The 24,079-nt window shown below is 42.9% G+C and overlaps 1 protein-coding gene across 1 annotated transcript; it reads right to left on the bottom strand.

The window, feature by feature from the left end:
- Window positions 1-1,797: 1,797 nt before the first annotated feature.
- LOC119047229 (arylamine N-acetyltransferase 1-like) lies at window positions 1,798-22,518 on the bottom strand. Its single transcript, XM_053659814.1, has 2 exons — window positions 22,453-22,518; window positions 1,798-5,641 (listed from the first exon to the last, which is right to left on the bottom strand). The coding sequence occupies exon 2, from the start codon at window positions 5,633-5,635 to the stop codon at window positions 4,766-4,768; it is 870 nt and encodes a 289-aa protein (XP_053515789.1). The 5' UTR covers window positions 5,636-5,641; window positions 22,453-22,518; the 3' UTR covers window positions 1,798-4,765.
- Between the last annotated feature and the right edge of the window lie 1,561 nt (window positions 22,519-24,079).

Below are 24,079 nucleotides of genomic sequence, written 5' to 3'. Positions count from 1 at the left end.
TGTATGTTTTTATTAATTGTGGTAAAAACTCATCATAATAGTTTTCATCTTAACTATTTTAAGTGTACAGTTTAGTACTTCTAAGTATATTTGCATTGTTTACTTTTTTAAGGTAACTTAATTTTTTACTGTAAATTTTATTCTTTATGCTTTTACAGTTGTTCCAAGTTTGCCCTCTTTGCCCCCCTTCACTGAGCCCCCTCCACTCCCTCAGGCAATCCCCACACCTTGTCTACATCTCTGGGTCCCACAAACCTGTTCCTCTGACTAAGCCCTTCACTTTCCTCCAACCAGCCCCCCCACCACTCCCCTTACAGCTGTCAGTCTGTCCAATGTTTCTGTACCCCTGGTTCTGTCTGGTCTCTTTTCAGTCTGGTCTGTGCCTCGTGACAACACCTCTTCCATGCACGTGACCTTTGTCAGAATGTGAGACCACCCTTTCTGCCCCAGAGCACAGAGGGGGCCAGACATTTCTGCCAGGTAGCAGCAGAGCTGAACAAGGCCAATCTCATAAGATAAGGGAGAGAGCAAGCTGTCATATACTGAAATGCACCCTCATCCTTCCCTCCCACACAGGCCAGGTCTCCTGCCCACCTCCTCAAAGGCCCTCCTCCCTGAGCAGTACCTCCCACCTGTTCCATCAGTGCAGGAAGTTCCCACCATCCAAAGTACCTCATTCTTTAACTAACATCCCTCCATTCTAGCCACTGCTCTTCTCTTAAATGGACTGCTAACCAAATTAGAGGTTCAGGATAAAAAAAAAAAGATACCTTTTGAGCAAAAGGATTCCAAGCCAAGAGAGGCAAATTCAGGCAGCAACCCAAACTGTACTCCAGAGAGAGGAAAGAAAGACAGGGTTTACGAAGGCAAAGAGTGTAATTCTTTCATGCAAATGAAGGATTGCTGACTAGGTCACCAGGAACTGATCAGCTCCAATATGCACATTGGGAGGCACAAACTACAGGGACAAAGTCAGGTCCACATGTGTCCATACAGCAGTTGTTGCAGGATGATTATGGCTCAGCCTTGACCTGAGTTCAGCAGCATGTTAGCAGCTCTGAGAACTGAGGCACATTACACTAACTGAAATAAGCCAGGCAAAGAAAGACAAATACCATATGATTCCACTCACTTGTGGACTCTAGTGAACAAACTGAACTAACAAGCAAAGTAGAGAGAGACTCATGGATAGAGCAGGCTGACAGCTATGGGGTAGGGGTGGGGTGGAGGGATTGAGAAATACAGACAAAGGACTCATGGATGTGGACAACCGTGTGGTGATTACAGGAGGCAGGAGGTGGTTAGAGGCCAAATGGCAATGGGAGAAATCTTCTGACTTTATTTTATTTAAAAAATAAATAAAAGCTACTTCCACCAAGATGGAGGCGTAGGTGGAAACATTGTGTCTTCTCGCACAACCAAGTTTAAAAACAACAAAGTTGTAGCAACAAAAACACAGACAAACCACAGAAAATTGAACTATACGGAAGTCTGACAACAACGACCCATTCAGCCAAACTGGTAAGAGGGGCAGAGCTAGCAGCAGAGTGGGGTCGGGCAGGAAAAATCCACCAGACCAACCCAGGTGCATGACCCAGGCACGTAGGCAGCGGTGGGCATCTCTCAGGTGTGGAGTAACAGTGGGCGGACTCACTGCGGGTACATGGGGGCAGGCTGACCATGGTCACACATTCGCATGCAGATAACCAGCGAAGGAGCGAGCAGTGAGACGAACAGAGCAGGCCCCAGCTGGGGAAGCAGCAGAGGAGGCTGCCATTGTCCCTCCCTGACCCCACCCCCACAAATAGAATCACAAAACAGTGACCTGGGTGGCCCCGCCCTGGTGAACACCCAGGGCTCTACTGCTCATACGTAACAGGCTCAAACAGCAAAACATTATGGCTCAAGAAGAACTCAAGCCCCAGAGCCCATAACTCTAAGCAACAAAAAAATAGCCAAACTTTCAGATGCACAGTTCAAAACACTGGTGATCAGGATGCTCACAGAACTGGCTGATTTTAGTCACAAATTAGAGGAACATATGAAGGCTAAACTAATTGAAATGAAGAGAAATGCACAGGAAACCAATAGTAATGAAAAGGAAACTGGGACTAAAATCAATGAAGTGGACCAGAAGGAAGAAAAAAATGACCAAACAGAAAAGGACGAAGAAACAAGAATTCAAAAAAATGAGCAGAGGCTTCGGAACCTCCAGGACATCTTTAAACGTTCCAACATCTAAATTATAGGGGTACCAGAAAGGGAAGAGGAAGAGCAACAAATGGAAAACTTATTTGAACAAATAATAAAGCAGAATTTCCCCAATCTGGCAAAGGCAACAGACTTCCAGGAAATCCAGGAAGCTCAGAGAGTCCCAAAGAAGTTGGACCCAAGGAGGAACACACCAAGGCACATCATCATTACATTAGCCAAGATTAAAATGAAGGAGAGAATCCTAGAAGCAGCAAGAGATAAGGGGACAGTCACCTACAAAGGACTTCCCATCAGACTGTCAGCTGATTTCTCAAAAGAGACCTTATAGGCAAGAAGGGGCTGGAAAGAAGTATTCCAGGTAATGAAATCCAAAGACCTACAAATAGATTGCTCTATCCCTCAAAGCTTTCATTTAGAATGGAAGGGCAGATAAAGTGCTTCTCAGATAAGATCAAATTCAAGGAGTTCATCATCACCAAGCCCTTATTATATAAAGTGTTAAAGGAACTTATCTAAGAAAAAGAAGATAAAAAATATGAACAGTGAAAGGATAGCAAACTCACAATTATTAACAACCACACCTAAAACAAAAGCAAACTAAGAGGACAGCTAGATCAGGAGTGAAACCATAGAAATGAAGATCACATGGAGGGTTAGCAACAGGAGAGTGGGAGGAGAAGGGGGGAGAAGGTACAGAAAATAAGTAGCATAGATGATAGGTAGAAAATAGATGGGGGAGGGCAAGAATAGTAGGGGAAATATAGAATCTAAAGAACTTGAGACACGTGGTCATAAACTAAAGGGGGGAAATAGTGGGGGAGGGGTGTGCAGGGTGGAGGGGAATGAAGGGGAGGAAATAGGAGAAATGTAATGGCGTAATCAATACATATATTAAAAACATAAAAGAAAAAATAAAAGCTGTGCAGAGGCTGCACAGGCCCTACTTCTTTAACAGCCTTCTGACTCTATTTTAAGTGCCTCTCTTAGCAATGCTTATTTTATTTTATTTTATTTTATTATTGTCATTATTTATCGCAAGTAAAGAGGGAAAGTAATGTAAGAACAAGCCTGTGGTTGAAATTATGGCCCTGTTTCCAGGATTCACAAAGAGGAACTAGGAGGTACAGAGAAGCAAAGAATCCAGTTCAGAAGCACAGAGCCACAGTAGATTTGGGCCATCCGATACCGTATTCATATTTAACCGAGGGGAAAGCAGGCAGATTTAGGACCAGATTTGAGCTGGGGAAATAAAGCAAAATGGAAGAACTTTCATCAAATGCTGACTCAATATCAAAAACATTACCGACATCATTCATTCCTCCATGTAATAAATATTTATTGAGAATCTACTCTAGGTCTGGCATTGAACTGTATAAGTATTATCCCCATGTCACCTGTGAGGGATCGGAGCCACAGGTTGATCAAGTAATCCACCCAGTTCCACAGGATTTGAACTCAGATCTCTACACCTTGAACCTCACTCTTTTTCTCTCAGGACAAGTGTGGGGGGAAGTAAAAGGAAAGAACTGGGAGATGAGAAAGAGGATGTGAGGAAGCCCCTAGAGTCCTGACTCTGCCAAACAGATACTGACTGACTGACATTGTATTCACCAACAATGTTTTCACATGCGTTTTAGACATCAGGTTTTTATAGGTAATATTTTAAAATTTATAATGATAACTTTAGACAACATGACTTAATACTGGAATTTGAAAAATTCTCAATGCCAGCATTTCTATAGGAAGGAAGATGCTGCCCACAGAACTTGGTTGCATAAAGAACCATGTAGGAAACCATTAGCTGTGTCACTCTCCTGGTGCTTAACCACACGCTACTGTCTGCTGGGTGAAGCCTCGTCTGGAGAACTACTGGGGAGCAATGTCATGTCTCATTCTCTCTGTACAATTCTAACCCTGCATTGTACATGCGAGCTTTTTGTAAAAACTGGTATTGGATGTTGGACACATGCTGGTTGAATTTAATAAAAACTATTTTCTCAGTTGTCCATTTCCTGAGCCATGGGTAAACATTTTTTTATGAATTCAACATTCAACCAGTGTGGAAGTTATTCTAGCAAAAACGGCAATTTTCTTGCAAGAAAACCATAGGCCATCCTTCAAATACCTTTACTATTATTAATTTTGAAAAGATGTGTGGTTCTGTGTTCTTTGAAATGTTGTCTAACTACAAATCACAGAACACCTCTTAAATACAGCAGCGGATTTCAGACTTCATACATTGATCACCAGTAAATTTGTCTCTGAAACTGACCTACAAGTCATGGAAAGAGTTGTTCTCAGAGGAAAAAAGTGATCTAAATACACAGGCTGCTTTTTTAAAGGTTGAAATGATTTAATATGTAGAATTTGCTTTAATATCTCATAGGGTCATTGAGAAAATATGAGAGATAGGTTTACCAGTGGAAAGTTGGTACAATCGGTCATCATAGAGGTTAATTATTTTATTCTCTCTACTTTTATATATAGTTGATTTCTATAATAAGTTTCACTATATAATACCCAATACTGAAGATCATCTCTACTGCTTACTCTAAATGGTGAAAAATTTATCACCATGTTTGGGCACAAGATTTCCCTCCAAGGAAATATTAAATATATTTTTCAGCTCTTCTCCTATTTCTTCTTCATTCAGTGTCTTAAACTCCACCAAATCCACATTGTCCTTATAATTGAATTTTCTAGAGGTAAGGGTGAAGCCCACTAAACAGTGAACCCCCTCTGGGGTCTGCAAGGAACAAAGCGACTTGCTTGTAAACACAGACGCTGGAGACGTCTGAAGGTATTCATTCACAGACTCAAAATCTTCAATTGTTCGAGGCTCAAGAGTAAAGGAGTAGAGCTTTTGGTACTTCTTTTCCAGGAGATCAGAATTAAGAAATTCTTGATTTGGAATGTACTGCTCTCTTCTGATTTGGTCCAGGAACCAGGTTCCTCTCTCTTCGGTCAAGCGAAAGATGCAAGGCACCTGAGGCTGATCCTTCCCGGAAATTAGTTCCAGAGGTTGCCACATCTGGTAAGAGCGTCCAAACCCAGCATCAACTATGTAGTGTCTGCCATCCACAGTGACCTTCAGCAGAAGGTGAATCATAGCACTGCTATACTTGTTGTCTGGAGGGTTGTACACGTAGCCTCCCAGCATCGTGGTCTGGAAACCCATGGTGGTCAGAGCCCAGTACAGAAGGTGATTGACCTGGAGGCACCACCCACCCCGCTTCCTCCTCACCACTTGATCAAAAGTGGCCTCCAAGCCCAGTTCCATGGGCTTCCCACAATGGATGTTAAGGTTCTCGAAGGGAATGGCCCAGATCTTGTGCTGAAGAATGTCAGTTAATGTTTCCAGGTCCAATTTGCTCCTGGACTTCTTATAACCAATTCTTTCAAAATATGCTTCAATGTCCATGATCACCTAAGGCAAGGAAAATAAAGCAAGAGCACATCCTGTTACCTTTGCACTTGGATTTCTAATTATAATTCATGTATTTTAAATATCTAAATACAAGCAGTGGTGATGAATATCTGCAACGTAGGTCTTTTGATTACTACTTTCATTGTATTAATTGCTTTCACAAGCTTAAGTTCACTTAATAATCTCAGTAACCCTGTACGAAAAGTATTATCACTTGTTCCATGTATTAAACATGAGAAGTTGTAAATCCAGATTAAATGATGAACAAAATGACAAACAGTTTATTCGTGGTTTTGTTAGGAATAAATTAAAAGAGGTTCAATTTGGTGTCAATTAAAATAGGGTTTACACCCTGGCTGGTGTGGCTCAGTGGGTTGAATGCCATTCTGTGAACCAAAGAGTTTCTGGTTTAATTCCCAGTCGAGGCATATGCCTGTGTTGCAGCCAAGGTCCCCAGTAGTGGGCGCTCAAGAGGCAACCTTCTATTGGTGTTTTTCTTTCTCTGTTCTTTCTACCTTGCCCTCTCTAAAAATAAATAAATATAGGGTTTACAAATAGTTCTACTGTAAACAGGAGAAATATAGAGTACATTGTATTCTGGGTACCTGACCCACTCAATTTCACCTTTAGCTGAACCCACTCAAAGTTCCACACTCAAAAATTTATGTTCCTCCCCACTTGGATTTATTGATTCACTCAATATAAAGTTTATGAAACTTTTCATAAGTTTCAGAAGGGGCCTCAGAAGCAAGCAACCAGATGGCCAGCTGCCATGGAATCAGCAAAGAAGGGTGAGCCTTGTTCTGTGCCCCCATGTATTGCTACAAGATTTACCAAACACAGCAAGGACCAGTGTGCCATGGTAGCAGCTGTTCTTCCTTCAGGTATGAAACATAATTGGGGATATTGGAGCAAAATAAATAAATAAAGCACAATGTTCTTTGTGTACGGTGTCACCAGAAAGGAAGAACCATCCATATGGGGAAGATTGGCCATCAAAGTGTCTCCTGTTATATTCATCTCCTTTCATCTCCACTGGGAGAGTAAGGAGTCCAGGCCCCACTCTAGACAAACACCTCTGCAGTCATATTAGGTTCAAGAAACAAGGAAAAGGTGGAGACAAAACTAGACACGCATGAATATAATGAAAACAGAGGATGCAAATATACTATGAGAGTGGAAATTAAAGGACATAATATTCAAAAGAGAGACAAAAATAGATGACCAGCTCAAGAAGAAAAATAAACTGAGCCATGAAAAGAAATTCTTCACAGGTACTTGGAGCAAAAGAACATTTAAAATGAATTCATAATAAAGAGCCAAAAAATGAAGTGATAAAATAATAATAATAAAATGATGCAGCTTTATTACTTTATCTTAGACCTTAGAAAACTAAAAACAAAAACAAAGCTAATACATAATTAATTATAAACAGATAAAGACAATACAGATGCAGCATAATATCAAATTACATATGTAGAAGAAAAACTTGATACTCACAGTAAATGTCAATGAAAAGATAAAGCCATTAAACAATTAGAAAGAAGCCAACAGAAAAACAACTGGTGCTTCTGAAGAAAAAAACTCAAAAAGCACAATAGAAAATGTATATAAAAATAACAAAAACATTTTCCTGAACTGAAGTTAAGTCTAAATTAGAGGTTCGGGCTTAAAAAAAAAAAAGACACTTATTTGAGCAAAAGGATTCCAAGCCAAGAGATGCAAATTCACTTCTCTCTGGAGTACAGCAACCCAAACTGTACTCCAGAGAAGAAAGGAAGACAGACAGGATTTATAAAGGCAAAGAGCGTAATTCTTTCTGTTTGTCATGATGAACAAAATGACAAATAGTTTATATGCGGTTTTGTTAGTAATAAGTTAAAAGAGGTTCAATGTGATGTCAATTAAAATAGGGTTTACACCCTGGCTGGTGTGGCTCAGTGGATTGAGTGCAAAGTTAAGTCTAAAAAACAGCAAGATTCTGGAAAAGTGCGATTCAATACTGGCATATATTCCAGTTAAATTACTGAAATTCAAAATGGAAGGAAACTACCCAGGTATTTGGCAGAAAAGCAAACAATTCATAAGGGAGACACTATCAAGCAGGCATCAGAACACTCCACAATAATCTGTGTACTAAGTTAAGAGGGGAGTCTGATCTTCACATACTATCCTCAGTGAGTATTTCATTTAATCACAAAGGCATCCTAAATATAAAGGCAATCTCAAATGTGACAGAACTTGAGGAATGCATAAACAGTGAGCTACCCTGATAGTGTTACCTCCTAAGTGGCCAGTAAAGATGTAAATTAAAATGAAAAAAAGATGAGAGAGGCCGCAATAAAGGGTTCATGGTCAACATTGACTCCTTTTATTATAGAACAAAGACTAGAAAATGTATGAGAATAACAAGTAAAGTCTTAAAAAACATTTAAAAAGTCTGACTCAGATTAAACCCATTAGACCAGTGGGCCTCCACCCTAAGAACAGAGTGGGAAGGAACAGAGCGTGCTCAGTGTGCCTAGGGAGGGCACGTGCATTGTCGAGGATTTAGGACCAAGGATACTGTGGGGAGACCGCTGTCGGTACCACCCATATCCCTTCAGATGTCTTTTACCATTTCACCGTGACCCTGGCCTGGCCTCTATGTCCTTATGCTTAAGGACATACACCCTAGACTCTTTTTGGAGGACCCCCTGAGGGCTCCTGGAGCTGCTTTGCCTTCCTCTGCAGAGAGCTGGACAAGCTAGGGAACGCATTTCCTTCCGGGAAGGAAGGAATTACTGTCCTCTGGAATTACTGTCACACGTACCCCACTGAGTCCCAGGGCCCCCCACGGCCCCCACGCCACACAAACATTCACCCATGGGGGTGAGCTGGCAAGCCAGCTCTCCAGCACTTTTTTCTAACTCTAATTTGTAGCTGCTGATTTCTGTAAATAATCCCAACATGGTCAGCTTTGAGTCAATGAATGACTCATACGAGTTTGGAAGTCCAGCTGCCAGGCCTGGAGTCTGGACACACTTGGAGTTAGAAGTCATAACCAGGCTGAACTGGGCATCTCCCAGGGGCACTTCCTGCGTAAGCCACTTGCACATGGACCTGGATCTGTGTCTCAGGGCTTGATTCTGGGAACCTGACTTCAGTGAGACCTATCGGTGGTCCTCTAAGATCTGTGTGAACAGATGTAAGGAGAGATACACGGAAAACTTCCAGAGGGACTGGAATGTTGGATGAAAGAGGCCTGCTTTTTCCTGTAGATCATCTGACAGATCCTTGGTATGTTCTTGAATGGTCAATATTCAACTGTTGAACCGACTGCTGCAATTTGTCCTTACCAGCATGGTACTCCAATTCAAATTAGGTTTTTGGAGGAACCCTTGGAGAACAGATTGATATGCCAAATTCATTGATCAGCTCCCAGTCCTCCAGGTTGTCTACATCCTTCATGGACAATGCTGGTTTCCATTTTTTCCCCTAAGTAAACACCTAGTGTTTCCCCAAATGAAAATGTGGGCAAGAGCCTAAAATAAACCAATTAAAAGCAAATTGAGGGGACTTCCGCCAAGATGGAGGCATAGGTGGATATGCCATGCCTTCTCACACAACCAAGTTTAGAGACAATTAAATATTAGCAACAGAAAACACAGCCAGAACACAGAAAATTGAACTTTTCGGAAGTCTGTTAACAACAAATTCTTCAGCCTGACCGGTAAGGGGCGAAACCAGCAGCTGGTGGAGCGGGGTTGCACAGGAAAACTCGGTCAGACGGACTCAGGCGCGCGGAACCCAGGTGCAGGGTTGGACCTAGTCAATGACCGAGTGAGCGACTAAGCGAGCAACCACAGGGAAACAGCGAGGGAGCAGGGCTGCAGGTTGACTGTGGTCGCGCATTCGTGCTCAGATAGACAAGCGAGGGAGTGGGCGATTGGACCGGGACCCAGCCGATCCAGAGGAAAGCGGCAGGGAGGGCATGGCCATTTCCCTGCTCTGACCCCACCTCCACATACAGCGTCATAACCCAGCGACTCTGAGTGGCCCGGCCCTGGTGAACCACCTAAGGTTCTGCTCCTCACCCAGCGGCAAGAAACAGCAGAGGGTGCCACCATTTTCCCGCTCTGACCATGCCCCCACATACAGTCACAACCCAGCGCCCTGGGAGTCCAAGGCTCCGCTCCTCACGCTTTAAGGGTGCGAACAGACCAAAAATGGCTCAAGAAGATCTCAAAGCCCCAGAACCTATAAATCTAAGCAATGAAGAAATAGCAAAACTCTCAGACGCACAGTTTAAAACACTGGTCATCAGGATCCTCACAGAACTGGTTGACTATAGCCACAAATTAGACAAATACATGACGGCGAAACTAATTGAAATGAATGGAATTGCATAGGAAACCAATAGCAATGAAAAGGAAACTGGGCCTCAAATCAATGGAGTGGACCAGAAGAAAGCAAATAATGGCCAAACAGAAAAGAGTCAAGAAGCAAGAATTCAAAGAAATGAGGAGAGTCTTAGGAACCTCCAGGACATCTTTAAACGCTCCAACATCCAAATTATAGAGGTACCAGAAGGGGGAAAGGCACAGCCACCAGTGGAAAACTTATTTGAACAAATAATAAAGGAGAACTTCCCCAATCTGGCAAAGGAAATAGACTTCCAGGAAATCCAGGAAGCTCAGAGAGTCCCAAAGAAGTTGGACCCAAGAAGGAACACACCAAGGCACATCATCATTACATTAGCCAAAATTAAAATGAAGGACAGAATCCTAGAAGCAGCAAGAGCTAAGGGGACAGTCACCTACAAAGGAGTCCCCATCAGACTGTCATCTGATTTCTCAAAAGAGACCTTACAGGCAAGAAGGGGCTGGAAAGAGGTATTCCAAGTCATGAAATCCAAAGGCCTACAACCAAGATTGCTCTATCCAGCAAAACTTTCATTTAGAATGGAAGGACAGATAAAGTGCTTCTCAGATAAGATCAAATTCAAGGAGTTCATCATCACCAAGCCCTTATTACATGAAATGTTAAAGGGACTTATCTAAGAAAAAGAAGTTAAAAAGACATGAACAGTGAAAGGACAGCAAACTCACAGTTATTAACAACCACACCTAAAACAAAAGCAAACTGAAAGGACAGCTAGATCAGGAGTGGAAACATAGAAATGAAGATCTCAAGGAGGGTTAGCAACAGGGGAGTGGGAGGAGGAGAAGGGGGGAGAAGGTACAGAAAATAAGTAGCATAGACAGTAGATAGAAAATAGATGGGGGGGGCAAGAATAGCATGGGAAATATAGAATCTAAAGAACTTGAGTCTCAAATCCTGGGCCGCTGCCATAGCGACAGGGCTGGACGCCGGGGAGTCAGGTACGGAAGCCGGGACTCTCCAAACCCCTGTGACGCAGCTGAGGAGCCAGCTACGGGAGCCGGGAAGCTCTCAAATCCTGTGCCGCTGCCATAGCGACGGGACTGGACGTCGGGGAGTCAGGTACGGAAGCCTGGACTCTCCAAGCCCCTGTGACGCAGCTGAGGAGCCAGCTACGGGAGCCGGGAAGCTCTCAAATCCTGTGCCGCTGCCATAGCGACGGGACTGGACGTCGGGGAGTCAGGTACGGAAGCCTGGACACTCCAAACCCCTGAGACAGCCCGGGGTGGCAGAGGATCCCTCTACGGGAACTGGCAGGGTCACAACCCCTGTGCTGCTGCCATAGCAAGGGGATTGGACACTGGGGAATCAGGTACAGGAGTTGGGACTTTCTAAGCCTCTGTGCCACTGCCATAGAGACAGGACTAGACGCCGGGGAGTCAGGTATGGAAACCAGGACACTCCAAGCCCCTGTGACGGCCCTGGGCGGCAGAGAGAGCCAGATACGGGAGCCAGGACATTCCCAGCCTCTGTGCCACTGCCCTAGTAACGGGCCTGGGTGCTTGAGGAGGCGGCTACTAGAGCCGGGACATTCAGCAGTGGTAGGCGACCAACGCAGAGACCAGTGCGAGGACCAGCGTGAGTGTAGGTGGAGACGAAGAACATCAAGAAACTTCAAGGAGTCTGTACCACTGAACTTCACAAGGAACATACCACAGAAGTTTACACCATAAAACCAGTGTTCCAGAACAGATCAATTTTGGAAGCAGAGACTAACAAGAAGAGTCTCAAACAATGGGAAGACAAAGAAACAATCCCCAAATGAAAGAAAAAGCAGAAACTCCAGAAAGAATGTTAGATGAAATAGACGCTGATCAACTATCAGACAGTGAATTCAAAGCACTGGTTATTACGAAGTTCAAAGAGCTCAAAGAGCTCACAGTGAGCTACCAGAAACTACAGGGAAATTATAATGATCTCTCTGCAAACTACAGCAACATCAAAAAGGAAATGGAAACCATCAGCAAGAGACAAGAGGAAATGAAGAATACAATTTCCGAATTGAAGTACACAGTAGAAAGTTTCCAAAGTAGGATAGATGAAGCGGAGGATAGGATTAGTGAGTTGGAGGACAGGGTAGAAAGCATCTCACAGAAAGAGCAAGAAAATGAAAAGAGGCTCAGAAAGAATGAAGAGGGATTAAGAGAAATGCAAGACAATATGAAACGTAATAATATACGAATAATAGGAATACCAGAAGGAGAAGAAGAAGAACAAGGGATAGAAAACGTATTTGAACGAGTAATGAGAGAAAATTTTCCTAATTTGATAAGAGAAAAAGTCTCACAAATCCAGGAATCACAGAGAGTCCCAATCAAGAGGAACCCAAGGAGGCCCACCTCAAGACACATCATCATCAAAATGGCAAAATTCCAAGACAAAGAGAGAATCTTAAAGGCAGCAAGGGAGAAAAAAGAAATAACATACAAGGGAGCCCCAATAAGGTTAGCTACCGACTTCTCAATGGAAACACTTCAAGCAAGAAGAGAATGGCAAGAAATATTTCAAGTAATGAGAACCAGAGGCCTACAACCAAGGCTACTTTACCCAGCAAGGCTCTCAATCAAGATAGAAGGCCAAATAAAGAGCTTCCAAGACAAAAAGAAGTCTAAAAGAATATGCCTCCACCAAACCAGCTCTACAAGAAATACTAAAAGGACTGCTTTAAGAGAAGGAAGGATAAGAGGGAGACAGAGAGGAACACAGGTACAAAAATGGCAATGAATAAGTACCTATCAATAATAACCTTAAACGTAAATGGATTAAATTCTCCAATCAAAAGACACAGAATAGCTCAATGGATAAGAAAGCATGACCCACACATATGCTGCCTACAAGAGACTCACCTCAGGACAAAAGACCATCACAGACTAAAAGTGAAAGGCTGGAAACAAGTTTTCCAAGCAAACGGACAAGAAAAAAAAGCTGGGGTAGCAATTCTCATATCAGACAAAATAGACTTCAAAAAAAAGGCTGTAAAGAGAGACCCAGAAGGTCATTTCATTATACTCAAGGGAAGAATCCACCAAGAAGACATTAACATTGTAAACATATATGCACCAAACATAGGGGCACCCAAATATATCAAGAAAATCTTAGAGGACTTCAAGAAAGATATTGACAGCAACACAATCATAGTAGGGGATTTGAACACCCCACTATCAAAAATGGACAGATCTTCCAAACAAATTATCAAAAAAGATATTGTGGCATTAAACAACACCCTAGATGAAATGGACTTAACTGATATATATAGAGCCCTTCATCCCAAAGAAGCTAAATACACATTCTTTTCAAATGTACATGGAACATTCTCAAAGATAGACCACATGATAGGACACAAAAGGAGCCTCAACAAATTCAAGAAAATTGAAATCATACCAAGCATCTTCTCTGACCACAAGGCACTGAAATTAGAAACCAACCCCAAAGAAAAAAACCCAAAGCACCCAAAAACATGGAGACTGAATGGTATGCTATTAAACAATGAATGGGTCAAGAATGAAATTAGGGAAGAAATCAAAACATTTCTGGAAACAAATGAAAATGATCGCACAACAACCCAAAACTTATGGGACACAGCGAAGGCAGTCCTGAGAGGGAAGTTTATAGCAATACAGGCCTACCTAAAGAATATAGAAACATTTCAAACAAACAACCTAACCCTACGCCTGCAAGAACTTGAGGAACAACAACAAAGACAGCCCAGAGCAAGCAGAAGGAAGGAAATAACCAAGATTAGAGCAGAATTAAATGACATAGAAACTAAAAGCACAATTTTAAGGATCAATGAATCCAGGAGTTGGTTCTTTGAGAAGATAAACAAAATAGACAAGCCTTTAAGTAGGCTCATCAAGAAAAGAAGGGAGAGGACACAAATAAACACAATCAGAAATGAAAAAGGAGAGATTACAACTGATACCACAGAAATAGAAGAGATTGTAAGAAATTACTATGAAGAACTGTATGCCAAGAAATTTGAAAACCTAGGGGAAATGGACACATTTCTAGAAAAATACAATCTTCCAAAACTCAGTGAAAAAGAAGCAGAAAATCTAAATTCACCAATAACAGCAAAAGAAATTGAAGCAGTAATCAAAAAACTCCCATCACACAAAAGCCCCGGACCAGATGGTTTCACAGGAGAATTCTACAAAGCATTTAAGGAAGAGCTAACCCCTATTCTCCACAGACTATTTCAAAAAATTCAGAAGAATGGAAAACTCCCAAATTCTTTTTATGAAGCCAGCATCATCTTAATTCCAAAACCAGATAGAGACACAACAAAGAAAGAAAACTTCAGGCCAATATCGCTGATGAACATAGATGCTAAAATCCTCAACAAAATATTGGCAAATCGCATCCAACAACATATCAAAAAGATCATACACCATGATCAAGTAGGATTCATCCCAGGAATGCAAGGATGGTTCAATATTCGCAAATCAGTAAATGTAATACATCATATAAACAAAAGCAAAGACAAAAATCACATGATCATATCAATAGATGCAGAAAAAGCTTTCGATAAGGTACAACACCCATTTATGATAAAAACACTCAGCAAAGTGGGAATACAAGGAGCATTTCTCAAAATAATAAAGGCCATATATGAGAGACCTACAGCCAATATCATACTCAACGGGAAAAAACTAAAAGCTTTTCCACTAAGATCAGGAACAAGACAAGGTTGTCCACTTTCACCACTTCTATTCAATATAGTATTGGAAGTTTTAGCCACAGCGATCAGGCAAGAAAAGGAAATAAAAGGCATCCAAATAGGAAAGGAGGAAACAAAACTGTCACTGTTTGCAGATGACATGATAGTGTACATGGAAAATCCTATAGACTCTACCCAAAAACTCCTCAAACTAATTGATGAGTTTGGCAAAACAGCTGGTTATAAAGTCAATATCCAGAAATCAAAGGCATTTTTGTATACCAACAGTGAATCAGCAGAAGCAGAAATAAAGAGAAAAATCCCATTTGATATAGCAAAAAGAAAAATAAAATATCTGGGAATAAACCTAACCAAGGAGGTAAAAAACCTGTATGCAGAAAACTACACAGCCCTGAAGAACGAAATCAAGGAAGACACAAACAAATGGAAACATATACCTTGTTCATGGATTGGAAGAATTAACATTATCAAAATGTCCATACTACCCAAAGCAATATACAGATTCAATGCAATACCTATTAAAGTACCAATGGCATATTTCACAGACATAGAACAAACACTTCGAAAATTTATATGGAACCATAAACGAGCACGAATAGCAGCTGCTCTTTTGAGAAAGAAGAACAAAGTAGGAGGGATCACAATACCTGATATCAAACTGTATTACAAGGCCACTGTAATCAAAACAGCCTGGTACTGGCATAAAAACAGGCACATAGACCAATGGAATAGAACAGAGAGCCCAGAAATCAACCCAACTCTCTACAGTCAATTAATATTCGACAAAGGGGGCAGTAACATAAAATGGAGTAAAGATAGCCTCTTCAACAAATGGTGTTGGGAGAACTGGACAGCTACATGCAAAAAAATGAAACTTGAGCACAGACTTACACCATACACCAAAATAAATTCAAGGTGGATAAAAGACTTAAATGTAAGGCATAACACCATTAAAGTCCTAGAGGAGAACATTGGCAAGAAAATCTCAGATATTTCACGCAGCAACTTCTTTACTGATATGTCCCCTAGAGCAAGGAATGTAAAGGAAAGAATAAACAAATGGGATCTCATCAAAATAAAAAGCTTCTGCATGGCTAAAGAAAACAGTATTAAATTAGCAAGACAACCAACTGTATGGGAAAACATATTTGCCAATGATACCTCAGACAAAGGTTTAATCTCTAAAATATACAAAGAACTTACACGACTCCACTCTAAGAAGACACCCAACCCAATTAGAAAATGGGAAAAGGACTTGAACAAACACTTCTCCAAGGAGGACATACAGAACATTCAGAGACACATGAAGAGATGCTCAATATCATTAGCTATCAGAGAGATGCAAATTAAAACCACAATGAGATACCACTTTACACCAGTCAGGATGGCTATCATAAACAAAGCAACAAACAACAAATGTTGGAGGGGTTGTGGGGAAACGGGGTCCTTAGTTCACTGTTGGTGGGAGTGCAGACTGGTACAACCATTATGGAAAACAGTATGGATTTTTCTCAGAAAAATAAAAATCGACCTGCCTTTTGACCCAGCAATTCCACTGCTAGGACTATATCCTAAGAATCCTAAAACATCAATATCAAAGAACCTATGCACCACAATGTTCATAGCAGCACAATTTACAATAGCCAAGAGTTGGAAGCAACCTAGGTGCCCATCAGTAAATGAATGGATCCAAAAATTGTGGTACATATACACAATGGAATTCTATGCTGCAGAGAGAAAGAAGGAGCTACTACCCTTTGCAACAACATGGATGGAACTGGAAAGCATTATGCTGAGTGAAATAGGCCAGGTGCTGAAAGACAAATACCATATGATCTCACCTTTAACAGGAAGCTAAACAACAAAACAAACGAGTAAGCAGAAAAAAAAACCCCCAAAAAACAAAGACACTGAAATAGAGAACAAGGGGATAGTGACCAGAGGGGAGAAGGAAGGGAAGTTAAGGGGAAAAAGGGGGAGGGATATGGAGGAACAAATAGGAAGGACACAGGGACGAGAACTAAGGGGGGGGAGGAAATGGGAGGGAGGTGGGGAGTAAGGGGCAGGGGAGGCTGGGATGGGAAAAATAGACAAAAAACTGTACTTGAAAAAATAACTAAATAAAATTTAAAAAAAAAAAGCTCAACTAAGAATAAAAAAAAAATAAATAAATAAAAATAAAAAAAATAAATAAATAAATAAAGAACTTGAGACACATGGTCATAAACTAAAGGGGGGGTAATGGTGGGGACGGGGGGTAGGGTGGAGGGGAGTAAGGGGGGAATAGAACAACTGTAACAGCATAATCAATAAAAAAATTTTTTTAAAAAAGCAAATTGATCCAGAGTTAGTTGGCAAGAAGATGGTGCTGTCACACTCAAGCTATACAGGCAGCACAAGAACAATCATGGACTGAAATGCAATCTTCTACAACTACCGCCTGACTTCCAGCATAGCAGAGTAGAAGAATTTTGAGGAGAGCCCGTGAGTGGCTTTCTCAGTGGATGCTTTTACTCTTTTTTAAAATATATTTTATTAATTATGCCATTACGGTTGTCTCATTCCCCCCTTCATTCCCCTCTACCCTGCACACCCCCTCTCCCAACATTCTCCCCTTTAGTTCATGTCCATGTGTCATAAGTTCTTTAGCTTCTACATTTCCCACACTACTCTTGCCCTCCCCCTGTCTATTTTCTCCCCACCGTCTATGCTACTTATTCTCCATATCTTCTCACCCCCTCTCCTCCTCCCGCTCCGCTGTTGCTAACCCTCCATGTGATCTCCATTTCTGTGGCTCCGCTCATGATCTAGCTGTCCTCTTAGTTTGCTTTTGTTTTAGGTGTGGTTCTTAATAACTGTGAGTTTGCTGTCCTTTCACTGTGCATATTTTTTATCTTCTTTTTCTTAGATAAGTTCCTTTAACGTTTCATATAATAAGGGCTTAATGATGATGAACTCCTTGAACTTGACCTTATCAGAGAAGCACTTTATCTGCCCTTCCATTCTAAATGAAAGCTTTGAGGGATAGAGCAATCTATTTGTAGGTCTTTGGATTTCATTACCTGGAATACTTCTTTCCAGCCCCTTCTTGCCTATAAGGTCTCTTTTGAGAAATCAGCTGACAGTCTGATGGGAAGTCCTTTGTAGGTGACTGTCCCCTTATCTCTTGCTGCTTCTAGAATTCTCTCTTTCATTTTAATCTTGGCCAGTATAATTATTATGTGCCCTGGTGCATTCCTTTTGGGTCCAACTTCTTTGGCACTCTCTGAGCTTTCTGGATTTCCTGAAAGTCTATTTTCTTTGCCAAATTGGGGAAGTTCTCCTTTATGATTTGTTCAAATAAGTTTTCCACTTGTTGATGTTCCTCTTCCCCTTCTGTTACCCCTATAATTCAGATGTTGGAATGCTTAAAGATGTTTTGTAGGTTCCTAAGTCTCTCCTCATTTTTTGAATTCTTGTTTCTTTATTCTTTTCCGTTTGGTCCACTTCATTGATTTGAGTCCTGGTTTTCTTCCCATCGCTATTGGTTCCCTGTGCATTTTCCTTCATTTCACTTAGTGTAGCCTTAGTTTTTTTCATCTAATTTGCGACCAAAATCAACCAGTTCTGTGAGCATCCTGATCACCAGTGTTTTGAACTGTGCATCCAATAGGTTGGCTATCTCTTGGTGGCTTAGAAGTACTGACACTGGGGCTTTGATGTGTTCTTCTGTTTGAGCCATAATGTTTTGGTCTGTTCACATCCCTTACGTATGAGGGGCGGAGGCTTATGTGTTCACCTGGGTGGGGCAACCCATGTTTCTGGGTTGTGACACTGTATGCGGGGGCAGGGTCAGAGAGGGAGCAATGGAGCTTGTTCTGCTCTCTCTGAAATTTCGGTCCCCTCTGTCACTTCCCCCAAGCAAACTGGGCCCTTCTGGTGCTGATTCCTGGGTGTGTGGGCTTGTGTATGTTCTAGGACCCTGTGGGTCTCTCCAGTGAACTGTCCTGTGAGGCTGGGAGCCTCTCCCATCACCTCAACCTCCACAAGTATTTTTTTCAACTGATGCTTTTAGGCTTTATTTCCCGTCACTGGGGCCCCGGGTTGTACAGTCTGTCTTACTGCCCATTTTTTGCCTGGTTTAGCTGCGCCCAAATGTGTGTCCAGGGTCAGCCAGCTGCCTTGCACGTCTCACTGGGTTTGCTCCATTCCTCCCCACACCCGGTTCTGCCAACCACCGCCTCTTCCTGCCGGGACCCCTCTCCACCGGCCGCCAACTCCTCCCCTCTTACTGGTCTGGATGAATAGTTTGTTATTGATGGACTTCCATACAGTTCAATTTTCTGTCTATTCTGGTTGTGTTTTTGTTTCTAAATCTTTGTTGTCCTTAAATGTGGTTGTGCGAGGAGGTACAGTATTTCCACTTACACCTCCATCTTGGCTGGAAGTTCTGCTTTTTCTCTTTTTAATCTATTTCCTTTTTCCCCGCTCTGTCCTAGTGAAGGCCATGGCATTACACTGGATTGAAACTACAATCAAGCCCCCTCCCAAGGACAAGTGGCCAGCTGTTTGACTTTCTGGGTGCAAGGGAAGCTATTTGGTGAGCCCTGTTCAATGGCCATCATTCCACAGGCCTTAGTGTGGGGAGGACCTGCTGTGAGCCCCCCCTGGAACCAAAGGCCGGCAAAGGTCAGGCTGGCCCACAGCACAAGCCTGGAAGCCAGTCAACAGAAACAGCTGCTCAGCACACAGTGCTAAAAGCCAGACAAAACAAGTCCCTGGGATGATGCAGAGCTGGCAGCCAAGAAGTTTTTGAGAGGAGAGTAGAGTCCCTCTATTTTACTCAAGGAACAAAATGAGGATCCTGCGGAAGGAAGTGAAAGGCTGTTGTCATCCCAAGGTGACAAGCAGTATGAGTACATGCTGCGCTGAGGTGAAACTGCCAACCCCTCCTTTCAGGACTTCTGGCATTCCTGAATAGATTTTTTAAATAACTGATGTGAAATTCACGACACATAGTACTGATCCCGTGGTACATTGATGGAGCGATCAGTGCCATCTAGTACGCTCACAAATGGTGCGCATCAGCATCCTATCCAGTTCCATAACATCACATTAGCATGAACTGCACCTTCCCGCCCATTAAGCAGTGATTCCCTGTTTCCTCCAGCCCCCGGCAACCACCACTCTGCTTTCTGTCCCTGCAGATTCATCTCTACAGGATGTTTCATATAAATGTAATCATGTAACTGGGGCCTTTTGTGGCTGGCTTCCTTTCATTTAGCATAATGTGTTCAGGGTTCATCTATTGTAACACACATATCAATACTTCATCCCTTTTTATCACTGAATAATGTTCCATGGTGTGGACATGATTTTTATTTATCTCTTCCTTCCTGATGGTGTCTAGGTTGTCCCACATTTCGTTCGCTACTGTGCATCGTGCTGCTGTGAACGTTTGTGTCCAAGCACACTCCTCAGTGTGCTTTCCGATCAGTTCGCACTGACACCGAGGAACCGAAGTGCTGAGTTGAATAGAAGAATTCTAGGGAGTGCTTCTGAGTGGCTTTTCTTTCTATGTACTGTTATTTTCATTTCCCTTCTCTTCCCTTCCCTTCCCTTCTCTTCCTTTTCTTTTGGCTCTGCACCCTCTGCAATGACACTACAACCCAGCTCAGTCCCAGGGGCAAGTGGTCACCCTGGTGATTATCTGGTTGAGAAAGAAGCTGTCAGGCAGGAATCACCCAATGAGCCGCCTTCAACAGCACTTTGTGCCCTGAAGTCCTGTGGAGTCCACACAGAAAGCCCCATACGTGGAAATCAGCTGTTACAGCTGCCGAGGATTTCTCACTGCTTTTTGTTTTCATAAACTTCACTTTTTCCCCTCCTCACACAAAGCAGAAACTCAAACAAACTCAGACATACAGGTGATAGGTGAGCATATTTAAAGTTGCCTCTGAACTTTTAAAACACATAAAGGGCCAACAAAGTAAGTCCGTGGGCAAAATGCACTACGTAGTTGAGTGGAAATCATTTACTTTTTTTTAAGTGAGAGAGAGTGCAGCCAGCTGTTTTGTGAGCAGAAAACCAAAGTGAGGCCCTGGGGAAGAAAACGAGAAATTTCTCAGAGAAGAGCACACCAGAGTGCTGTTGTGGTCACCTGCCTGAGCTTTGGACCCAGGACAGGAACACTGTGCCCTCAGGCCCTTGCTTCTGGGTGTGCCTGCCTCTGCAGGCTCCCTGCCCTGTGCGATTCTGCACAGTGCTGCTCAGGGAATGCTGTCCTATGACCTATCTGACAATAAAGGAGTTGGTTCTGGTCATTGATGGCTCCTGGAGACGCTACCCTGTAAGCCTCCCTCCAGGGAAGGAAAATTCCCCCAGGAATTCCCTCCAACTTTGCAGACAACCTGCCCCCCTCCCTTTGGGATTATTGCAGAAATTCTTGTCAGCCACTGTGGAGGGAGCAGGGATGGTTACAAACTCGCTGCTGCCAGGACTAACTGAGCCCCTGGGACACCCTGAGTTGGGACAGAGGAGGTGGACCTCACTGTTTCCATAATCTGACAAGGAAATCCAGTTCCCTGACACACATTATTCACACAGGGGGTTTTATACACTCTGTAATCCTCACAACCACCTTTTAAGTAAGCTCTCTAATTAGCTCCATGTCACTTGATATGGGAAGTTTTGAAGAACCTTTGTTTAACCTTTATTTGCCCAGGCCCCAGGGGCCCTGGGGAGAATGCTGGGGCTGTCTAGGATAAGTAAACAAGGGTGCATTAGCTAGGGCTGAGATTAGCACCTCTGCTGAACAGTGAATGGACAACAAGTTCACAGTTATTAACAACCACACCTAAAACGAAAGCAAACTAAAAGGACAGCTAGATCAGGAGTGGAAACATAGAAATGAAGATCTCAAGGAGGGTTAGCAACAGGGGAGTGGGAGGAGGAGATGGGGGGAGAAGGTACAGAAAATAAGTAGCATAGACAGTAGATAGAAAATAGATGGGGGGGGGGGCAAGAATAGCATGGGAAATATAGAACCTAAAGGACTTGAGACACATGGACATAAACTAAAGGGGGGTAATGGTGGGGATGGGGGGGCAGGGTGGAGGGGAATGAAGGGGGGAATAGAACAACTGAAACAGCATAATCAATTTTAAATAAATAAATAAATAAATAAATTTAAAAAAAAAACTAACCTTGGAATTTAGCCTTTGTACTTTACTTTCACCTTGTAGCTAGGACTAACTACCCCATTCCTGCTTCTGTACCTTGCTTTACTACGCCGAAGGCTATATAAACCTCAAGAATCCTTTGTTTGGGGCTCAGAATTTGGAGATTGACTGCTCTGAGCCCGTGCACGTTAATAATAAACCTCGTACTCCAGAAACCCTCGGTGTCTGGTTGCTTCATTTTCCTGCAACAACTGACAGATAAACTGACTTTTAGAGATGCTGGGTGGCCTGCCCAAGTTCCCACAGCTGAGTGTGGTGTGGCTGTGACTCTAACCCACAGGGTGTGCATCCAGGGTCCGCTACCCTCACAGCTGTACAGCCCTTACAGCTGTGCAGCCCCTACAGCCTAAGGACTCAAAGCAGGTGTCAGCCACACCTTCTGAACCAACTCTGAACTTGCAATTCAGACACACAATAGTGTCTAGCCTCCTAGACTCACATCTGAGGTAGGATTAAGCCCCAATTTCAAAGCATGAAAAGTCACTCACCAAGTTCCACCAGGACCCACACCAGGAACTAAACCGACTTCACTCCTCCCACTGGAGCCAAAAAAGGAAGTGCCCTCATTGGCTTTCCATTGCCCCTCCCCAGAAGTCCACTTGGAATCACCCAGGGATCTCTGGGAAATGTAGTTGTGGGGCCTAAGGTCATCCTTGTGCACCTCCTCTTCAAATCTGCTCAGCAGAGAAGAAGGGCACTATGTTATCTGAGGAGCCCCTGTCACAGCCTGAGAGGGGTATGACCTCATATATGAGTATTTGACACAGTCCTCACCTTAGGGACCCTGAAGCCAGACACCCCATTTGTAATGTTAGGCCTGGAATTAGATAAAAGTAGCCAAGAGGAACAAGGAATCCGAGGCAGGCTCTGAACTCAGCAAGGAAGATAGAAAATACAGAAAGTAAAGAGTGCTGTACAAGATAACCGCCTGTGCATGACCTTGTCTTTGCAGAAGAGTATCCACTGCTGCAAGCAGAAAGCATAGCCATGTGTGTTCCCTCGAGATACCCAATCGCTAACGGCTACGTTTGCTTCTGTATTTGCTTGCTTGCTCACCCCAATAAAAACCCTAGGCTGTAAGTGCCAGGCGCGACTCTCATTTGCAGCCTCCGGGCACCATGTCTCTGGACACCTCCAGAGTTTGCCCCTGCGCAGGTAAAGCTTTGATCAATAAAGTTCCATCTTAAACTCCTGAAAGTTTCCAACCATTTGTTGCTCATGTTGGTGGATACTACAGTAACATGGAAGTGAGAAATTTGAGGAGTCCAGGAAAAGCAGATCCCTAAACTAAAGGAGGCAGAGATGGATGTTTTAAGTTTCGCTTCCCAGATTGTAACATTCCTTCTTCAGTTGTTGTGAGGCCCCTTGGTCTCTACTGTTTTCCTTTTCTGCCAGATCATGGGTACCACTCACCTCCCACCCACCAGGGGTCCTGGGAGACGTCATTGAATGGACTCTGCGTATATGGAATAAATGTGACGTGTTCTAGAGGAATGGGTTTGTCTTTTTCTGTTTGTCTTTTTAATTCACATTAATGATACTGCTCTATAACTCCTGCTGCTGCTTATGCATTTCCCTCTGCACCATATTTTTTAAAACTCTCTTCATTACCCACTTGGACTCTCCCTTTGGCACTAGCTGTTCTTGCCCATCGTTCTGGCATGCTGCTGCATGAATTTGGGAAAGCTTTCTCTGGGCCTTTTCACAGGCAGGGTACACCCTGGGACCCAAAATCAGCTTAGCATGATGGGAGTTGAAAGATAAATACCTACACGTTCTACCTGCTCGGGTGGAACTGCTCTGAGGCATGAACCACATTAACACTGCCTCCTGATGTCTCCAGTGGGATTTAGCTCCCAGTGTCCACTGAGGTCACCTGTACCAAGAACCCTTCACTCACTCTCAAACCATCCTGGCCTCTGCCTGTCTCACTCCTGTACTGGGATATCTTAAATCAACTCCCAAATAAGCTATTTAAACAAAGGCAACCCCTCATCACCAGGTCTGGTTTTAGAGGAAACCAAACTGGGGCCATTTAACTTAGCAGAACCACTGGTGAAGGAACCTCAGGTACAATCAATCAGCTTCTGGTCACTACAGACACCAGTGTGATGA

The sequence above is a fragment of the Artibeus jamaicensis genome, unplaced genomic scaffold (genome assembly GCF_021234435.1).
Source record: "Artibeus jamaicensis isolate MK-2021 breed Jamaican fruit bat unplaced genomic scaffold, CSHL_Jam_final scaffold_833, whole genome shotgun sequence".
In the NCBI taxonomy this organism is placed as follows: domain Eukaryota; kingdom Metazoa; phylum Chordata; class Mammalia; order Chiroptera; family Phyllostomidae; genus Artibeus; species Artibeus jamaicensis.
Note: the sequence above shows the minus strand (reverse complement) of the source record. Positions and strands in the feature narration are given on the sequence as shown.